General features: G+C 32.8%; 1 protein-coding gene across 1 annotated transcript; it reads left to right on the top strand.

The window, feature by feature from the left end:
• The first annotated feature begins 4505 nt into the window (after nucleotides 1–4505).
• LOC131633604 (purple acid phosphatase 18-like) lies at nucleotides 4506–6913 on the top strand. Its single transcript, XM_058904307.1, has 5 exons — nucleotides 4506–4761; nucleotides 4959–5627; nucleotides 6011–6199; nucleotides 6292–6380; nucleotides 6481–6913. The coding sequence occupies exons 1-5, from the start codon at nucleotides 4612–4614 to the stop codon at nucleotides 6704–6706; spliced, it is 1323 nt and encodes a 440-aa protein (XP_058760290.1). The 5' UTR covers nucleotides 4506–4611; the 3' UTR covers nucleotides 6707–6913.
• The last annotated feature ends 2022 nt before the right edge of the window (nucleotides 6914–8935 follow it).

The following is an 8935-nucleotide window of genomic DNA, read 5'->3' as shown; positions in this document are numbered from 1 at the left end:
ACTTAGTAGCATAAGCCATTTAGTCAGATGATGCGAGTCTCTTATCAACTAATTTCTACATTATATCAAATATAACATTTCTGTATTCTTCCAAATGTTTATGGATAAGGAAGGGAATGTTTGAAGGTATAGGTTTCAGGGGTGATGAAGGGTTAGGAAAGAATATTTCTTTAGAGAAAGGATCTTGAGTTGTTTTAATTCTAGGTCCAGTTTCTAATGAAGAAGGAATTTGATGAGGTTTGGGTTGTGGTTTAGGTATTGTCTGTTCATGAAAGGTCTGGGATGGTTCGGGTACAAGATAAGCTTGGTCTAGGTTAGTTTGTTAAGATTCAGATCCATAGTAGGGTTGAACAAACTGGTTTTGGATAATTTCTGAATGGATTTAGGTATGGGTGTCATGTTCAGCTCCAGTCTGAAGTTCAAATGAAAGTTGAGCTTCAGATTGAAATTGAACAAAATCAATTTGAGGTATAGGTTCGAAATTAATAACTTGGTGAGATCTAGAGTGAAAAGGTGAAAAATATGATTGTATAGAATTAGAGCCAGATGATGAGGTCGAGTTAAAGCTGGTAGAAGAAGTAGTATGTTGTTGAGGGTTGTCACAGTTTTCTGGGAAAGATTCCATAATCTGATTAGGATCAGTCATGATGTTCATGTGAGGGGGTAGCTTAGGTTATGAGATAAAATCACCATCTAAATATCTAGACAAATTATCTAGTATAGATGGTGCATTAAAGGTATTCGGAGCTTGAGCAATGGTTAAAGAGTCAGAGTCATACGAACTCATGATATTTTTTGACAAAGTATGTTCAGATGATTGTATAGGTGAGGAGTTAGTGAGATGTGGTTGAGGGGAGTGGAAAAATCTATATTATTTTCAATGACAAGATGCGGAGACGTACCAGTAGTATTAGTTACATCAGCAAGTTCTGAAGTAGTTTTAGCAGCATATTCAGAAGAAGGTTTTGCAATAGTTTCTCCCTTCTCTTCAGCATCTAATATAGTCGACTGACAACCAGAAGATTCCTCTTATTTCCTCGAAATAGCTCTAGTTGTAGCTTCAACTTCTCTTATTTGTTAATAGAAAATCCCAATATTTGATGGATAGGTAACAACCTTTTTCTTGAGAAAAGATGTAAGCATTTATGCTTCTTTTTTTTCACAAACTATATAAGCAGATCTTGAGCCATCTACTTTACCTCTCTGACCTTCTTTTCAAGAGGCCAATCCTTTTCCTCTTCTTCTTTTGGGACAACCATTTTCTTTAAGTTTTTCTTCTTCATAGGAGCAACTCTAACAGAAGGAATGACAACCTTAACTGCCACAACTTTCTTCCTAGTTGACTTTTGACTTTTCTTGAGATCTACAGGAGCAACAAGCTTTCTCTTTTTAGATGAATGATACATAACCTTAGCATCATCTGAGATATATTTTAGAGACATATCAATTTCCTTTATGTACTTCTTAATATGCTTCATAGTCACTTCTAGATTAACCTTCTGAATGAAGTATGAAAAGTTATCAAAAAGCGTAGAACAATCATAATTGACTTGGAGTGGGGTTGGAAACTTCTTAACATCCTTATCATTGTTGATGCTCATATTTCTATAATAGCCCCTGACAATATGTTTCCATGAGTTATGTCCAATGCACCAGAATCACTGTTTTCCCTCAAAAGCTGAACAAGTCGGCACTGATGAAATAGTTCAGATAGAAGCCTTACATAAGACACGTTTTTCTTGAGATTCTTGATTATTTATTTGATAGCTTCACATAGATGATTGTAGATATAAGCATCCAAATTTATCTTCTCTATATTAATCAAGAACCATAAGAAGTGCTTGTGATCCCAAGATATCTAATTTGTACAACCTTCTATAGGTATCAAGCCACAAATCAAAATCTTGAACATAAGTCTCTATAAGACATACATAATTTATACTTTACCATGGTCAATAGAGTTGTCATTGTTAAACAATTTCAGCTTCTTTGCTTCCATCTTCGGAAATTACTATGAACTTTCCTTCATTCTTCACACCAATGATATTAGCAACGAGATTATGGGTAGTGGTTACTTCAACACCCATTACAATAGACCTTGTCTCAACCTCATTGGGTTTAACATCAGATACCTTATTAACAACTTATGCACGAACCCATAAATCTCTTACCAAAAGAGGATAACACTGACCATTTAGCAAATCAAAGAAGTTTAACCATTCTTAATGAACGAAATACTCCTTCAGAGAAAACTCCTTCACCTTGAATGATTCAAAATCAACACTTTGCTCTATAACCAATTTTAGTTCCTCTCGACAAATATTTAAAACATTGGGTTTGACACTAAAGCGTGTTCTATCTTGATGAGAAGATAATGTTAACGCCATTTTAATGAAGTTAGGGTTTCTAAAAGGATATATTTGAAAAGGGAATTTTTGAATGAGGTTTAGAAAACAAAAGTGTGAGTTATGAAGTGTGAAAGTGTGTGAAATGTTGATCGCTGGGTGTTTTTAGTGAAAATTAATTTTGATTTAAGTGAAATTTAATGACCAATGAGGCGGGAAGCATAGGTTTCAAGACACATTCATCATTACCTGGTGGTTTTTACTCAACAGTTACAAACCACGTGTTAGGGGACATTTTAGATTTGAGACACATAAATGGACAAGTGTTATAAGAAAGCATTTGACCAAATTTTCCATTAATGTGCTATCAGAGGCACCTAGTCAAAGTCTAAGTATCAAATACTGAGATACTTATGAGTTTACTATTCACTATAAGACAATATGTTAAGTTTTTTCTCTTTAGCTCAAATTACTTGTTTTAACAATATTCATATGAAGAAGTTTTGATCACAGATTTCACACAAATTACAAGAAACGTTAAGAGCTCCTTTTTCTGGATGATCTTCAGAAGTTGGATAATTTATGAAGTATCAGTTTCTGAACTCTCAGATTCAGTAGTGCTAGTAACAGTCATCCGCCTTTTCTGGATTCTTCCAAATTCCACGTTTCCTTCCTCTCTTAAAGTTGGGATTTGGAACATATGCTTTTCTTTTGCCATATATTATGACCATCCACTATCCAGGTGTCATGACTCCTGCTTTTCTTTTTCATAGTTGTTGCAAAAACAATTTCGAATTTGGGTACCCATAATTTGATAGGTCCTCTAGGATAGTTCTGAAAGGTCTCTTTTTGACCTTGTACATTAGCCTTCATGTAGTAAGGCTTGGAATCATTCAAGACTTTTGATTTAAAATATTTATGTCTTGAATGACTTTTATCCTTTAACTATGAATCTCTCAGAACCTTAGACTTTAATATCTTAGGTTTATGTTTTCTAAGAGCTTTAGACTTTTGAACCATTGGATATGGTTTCTTTAGAACCTTGGACTTTGAGGTCTTTATTTATGATTTATTCAAAAAATCATATTCAACAATCTTTGATCCTGAATGATTCAAAACTTCTACTTTATCAGTAGCATGTACAAAAATTAGGACCAGAGATTTCAGAATCAGATTCATCCACAAAGTTTTTCTCTCAGGATCTTTTCTGTACTGTTGTTAAGTGTTGATGCACACACCGTGCTCTAATGCCAACCGAAAGTGAGAAAACACAAGAATAGAGGTTGAATTGTGTTGACTTTTAATTCCTTTTCTCTTTAAATCTTTTACCAGACTTTGATCACAAAGAGAAAATCTGAGTTATAGTTTGTAGTGTTAACAACGAATAGTATCGACCAGAAATAAGTAAAAGAGCAAATTATCGTAGTTCCTTCTACAAATTAGGAGTAACCCAATCTCCTCGCACTTCTAAGAGATGTTCACTATAACCAAATTACTCAAGCACATAAGCAAGAGACTTCCAATGTCCAAACACACAAGTAAGAGACTCTAATGCTCAAGCACACAAGCAAGAGACTCCTAATGCCCAAACACACAAGTAAGGGACTTCTGATTGCTCAAACACACATGCAAGAGACTTCAATGCTCAAACACATAAGCAAGAGACTTCTTACAATCTATCTAACAGATAAATGATATTGATATTTTTTCTCAATGCATATTCTTTTTCTCAATGCATATTTTATACTGTCAATACATATTTTTTTCTTAATTTTACTCATGTTTTGTTAATTGAAATAATTAAATATTAAATAAATATTTTTATATAAATTTACAAATATAAAAATTAGTGATATTTTTTAATTTAAAGTGCTTAATTAATTTACAATATGATAAAATAAAAGAAATATTATTTGAACACCCATATTTACAACCGTATTTAATATCAACTCTATATTAATTTCTCTACCTCTTTTCAATTTTTTCATTTCATTTCCATACACTTACACAAATTCCAATAATATCCTATTATACCTAAAAATTACATTTGACATTAAAATTTAGGTGTCAAAATTTAATTTCTCCAAAATAAAAGTCAAGAAGAAGAAGAAGTTAAAACGACATACAGGACAAAATTGGAAATATATTTGTTACAAGGATTACGATAAAACAGAAGATCCGGAGTGGGAAGTACATTGTTGTCGTGCTCTTCCTTCCTTCCTTCCACCTGTTACTGTTACACCAAACTTCAATATCATCATCAATCATGAAACTCAATTTCATTCTTACTATTATCATTCCAATTCTTCTTTCTGCAACCATAACTGCTGAATACGTCCGCCCTTTGCCTCGAAATACCTTAAACATCCCATGGCCATGGGATTCCAAATCCAACCCTTACTCTTACCCTCAACAGGTCAAACCCTCACTCTCTTGTTCATCAATTGTAATATTGTTGTTTGATTTAGATGAAATTAGTTACCCTATTGTTTTATTATCATATGGAATTGTTTAATTTAGATGAAATCATCTAGACATTTTTTTAAAGTATTAAACCTATTAGAAAGTTCAGTTTCTTAAAGATGCAAAAATTGATGTGATTTTTGTTTACAGGTACACATTTCTTTGGCAGGAGACAAGTACATGAGAATAACATGGATAACTGATGACAAACATTCACCTTCATTTGTAGAATATGGAACATTACCTGGTAGATATGATTCAATAGCTGAAGGAGAGTTCACTTCTTATAATTATCTGTTATATAGCTCAGGAAAGATACACCATACTGTAATTGGACCTTTGGAATACGGTACTATGTATTTCTACCGATGCGGTGGACAAGGTCCTGAGTTCGAACTCAAAACTCCTCCGGCGGTATTTCCGATTACTTTTGCTGTGGCCGGCGATTTGGGACAAACCGGTTGGACTAAATCAACATTAGATCATATTGATCGTTGTAAATATGATGTTTATCTTCTTCCGGGTGATCTTTCGTATGCTGATTGTATGCAACATCTTTGGGACTCGTTTGGTAGGCTAGTGGAGCCGCTTGCGAGTGCGAGGCCGTGGATGGTAACGCAAGGAAATCATGAACAGGAGAATATATTATTGTTAACAGATGAATTTGTATCGTATAATTCCAGATGGAAGATGCCATTTGAGGAAAGTGGATCAACTTCAAATCTTTATTATTCTTTTGAGGTTACAGGTGTTCATGTTATCATGCTAGGGTCATATGCAGATTATGATAAGTACTCAGAACAATACCGATGGCTAAAGGTTAGTGTTTAGATTTGGCCTGTGTTTGGATAAACAACTTAATTAAGCGCTGATAGCATAACAATTTGTTATATAAGTGTTTATATATAAGCTATTTCTACAACAAAAGATAAAATAAAATCAAACTCTTTTTATATAAGCTATAAGTTGTTTTCATAAGTTATCCTTCAGGTCTTATGGAAATAAGCTGAAACAACTTATGGACATTTCTTAGACTCTTTCCATAAACTCTCTCGAATAGGCTCGCTAGTGTGTAGTGTTTATGTCAGTAGATAAACTCAAATAAGTCAAACAAAAGAGGCTCTAGATAACAAACATGGAAGAGAAATCTTCTTTAGACACATTTTTCTCTCTCTAATTCATTTGTCATCTGTGGTCCACAGGAAGATCTGTCAAAGGTGGACCGGAAAAGGACACCTTGGCTGCTTGTGTCATTTCATGTGCCGTGGTATAATAGCAACAAGGCTCATCAAGGTGCTGGGGATGATATGATGGCATCCATAGAGCCATTACTTTATGCTGCTAGTGTTGATCTAGTTCTCGCTGGTCACGTTCATGCTTACGAACGTTCGGTATGCCTTTTATGGTTTCGCCTTTATTGTAAAATTTTAAGCACAACTTAATGGAAATTTGTTCTTAAAGTTGTGCTTTGTTTGATTGACAGAAACGTGTGTATAATGGAAGATTGGATCCTTGTGGTGCTGTTCATATAACTATCGGTGATGGCGGAAACAGAGAAGGATTAGCTCATAGGTGAGTAATATCTGCCAAACACAATATAAAAATCTGTTATCTGAGTTGTTTGTTATGTAGAAAAAGTAACTATTAAGGTTGTTTATCAATATGCATGCAGATACATAAATCCACAGCCAAACTGGTCGGAATTTCGCGAAGCCAGTTTCGGTCATGGTGAGCTGAAGATTGTAAACTCAACTCATGCATTCTGGAGTTGGCATAGGAACGATAATGATGAGTCAGTTAAGGCCGATGATATCTGGATAACCTCTTTGATAAGCTCAGGATGTGTTGATCAGAACAGAAACGAGCTCGAGCTCAGGAGCATGCTTGAAACACCCTAACTGTTTCATTTCTGTTATATCTGCTGGTTATGCTGTATATATTAATATGCTCCAAGGACACAGAGTTACCTGTAAATGGTTGTAAAGGTAGTGGTCTTTTTGCAGTAAATGATATTACATCTATTGTCTGAATTTGTAAGATTGGTTTGTGACATTTATACTGATGAAAATCTGCCATTGAGCCATTGAATGTCTCATATTGTATAATGATGCTTTCCACTCCTCAAAAACTGGTGTATTGAGACCACCAATCCTAGTTTGCGAAAGCTATGCCACAAAAATCTAGAAAATCAAAACTTTTAGAAAACAATACACACTATTTTTTTTTTCTCAAAATCAAATACAAAATCAAACAAATCATATATAATCAATAAATATAGTCTCGTTGATCTTGCAGAAATGCAAAATAAATTATGCCGATGACAATTGAGAGTTTAGGTTTTGTTTACTTTTTCCATGTTAATCTTTTAATTTTCTTTGGTTGGTTGAAGTTTTTGTGCAAAACCTTTGTTCTATTAAAAATCGCTAAACGGATAAACCTAGATGGGAAAGGTTAGTCTCAAGTAGGGGTGTGCATGGTTATTAGACCAACCTGAATTAGATCGTTTAGATCGTTTATATGGTTTGGTTTGAGTTTTAGAACTGTTTTTATAAAATTAGTTAATTTTTTTAAAACTGATTTATATTTGGACCAGTTTGATTTGAAACCGATTCTTACTAAAAACCTATTTTCTATCAAAACCATTTATATCAGTATTTTTTTTTTCTTTAATAAATTTTTTTCTTTAACTGATTTTAAAATTTTGGCAGGGTATATTATGATGGCAAAGTTGCATGGCTCCTTCAAACAATTTTATTTTGTTATCTTTTAGATTTATGAGTACTGTTTTAATTATATATATATATATATATATATATATATATATATATATATATATATATATATATATATATATATATATATATATATATATATATATATATATATATATATATATTCTTAAAGTAAAATACACTATACCATTTATATTTACAACTGAGAGAATAAATATTGTAGGATATTTAATGTTGGATTTAAATCACTATATTTTTCAATATTATTTTACTTAGTACTAGCTTTAATTATAATTTGACGACCATAGTCAGTTAGGTCACTAGAGTTATTCAATTTGTAATGGTTTTTTCTTTGTTGGAAGATAAGAGTGAAGTTCTTTTATGATTTCTAAGTGAATTGGATTATATCTGGATAACCAAATTTTATTAGTATTTTTAAAATGGATAGGGTCAGTTAATAACAAAAGTGGTTTGGTTTTTTTATTTGGTAAACCAAATTTATGTTTATGGACCGGATGAATCATTTTAAATGCACACTCCTAGTCGCAAGGCAATTGCATGAGAAAATTAGTAGAGACCAATTCTATAAAGAATTTGCGAGGCAGACGTGCACGCTCGCGAGGGGAATCTTTTAGATCTGTTGAATGAAGGACAATTTTTCAATTTTAAATTTTGGATTATGGACATTGCCAAACTAGGGGTATACATGTGTTGTATAAATTCACCAAATCCAGTCAAATCCACCCAAATCGATCCAAAAAAGTGAGTTTGAACTGTAGCTGCATATTTCTAAGGGAAGTTATTGTTGCACATTCTCATCTTATGTAGGGGAGAAATCCCAATAGAATTATGTTTTGATTGTTTGTTTTATCAACTTCGTATTTTATCGTTGTTGAGTCTCCCTCATAGATTGCTCACAAATGATTCATACTTTTTATCATGCATAAACCTTTTGATTATGTTCAAACTTGATCAAAATGTTATTAGTCAAGTCTATAAGTTTGTGGAATAAAAGCATTGCGCATTCTTTTTAAATCACGTGCAAAGAAAAGTGTTAAAATCATGAAAAATCAGTTTTTGAGGTATTTGATTCGAATCAATCATTTACACATGTAATTTGATTCAAATCAAATCAAACAGAAGTGACCAAAATCTTTCCAAAACTATTTGATTCAAATCAGTGTCTTCACATGATTCGAACCTAACCTTTTTCTATCACCTCTATCCAAATTAATTTGAATCACTCCTTACACATGATTCGAATCATGCAATTTTTCTGGTTTTTCATTTGATCCCTAGAGCAATTGATTCGAATCACATATTTCACATGATTCGAATCACACTGCACTTTATTAGAATCAACTGCAAATGGGTCAAAATTTCACATTTTCTTTT

Source organism: Vicia villosa, unplaced genomic scaffold (genome assembly GCF_029867415.1).
Source record: "Vicia villosa cultivar HV-30 ecotype Madison, WI unplaced genomic scaffold, Vvil1.0 ctg.001147F_1_1_1, whole genome shotgun sequence".
Taxonomy (NCBI): domain Eukaryota; kingdom Viridiplantae; phylum Streptophyta; class Magnoliopsida; order Fabales; family Fabaceae; genus Vicia; species Vicia villosa.
Note: the sequence above shows the minus strand (reverse complement) of the source record. Positions and strands in the feature narration are given on the sequence as shown.

Bases quoted from the DNA above. Each gene is read 5' to 3' on its own strand.
- LOC131633604 (XM_058904307.1), top strand. From the start codon at position 4,612: ATGAAACTCAATTTCATTCTTACTATTATCATTCCAATTCTTCTTTCT. The intron at 4,762-4,958 runs GTCAAACCCTCA...TTTTGTTTACAG, and splicing joins CTTACTCTTACCCTCAACAG to GTACACATTTCTTTGGCAGG. The intron at 6,200-6,291 runs GTATGCCTTTTA...TTTGATTGACAG, and splicing joins TTCATGCTTACGAACGTTCG to AAACGTGTGTATAATGGAAG.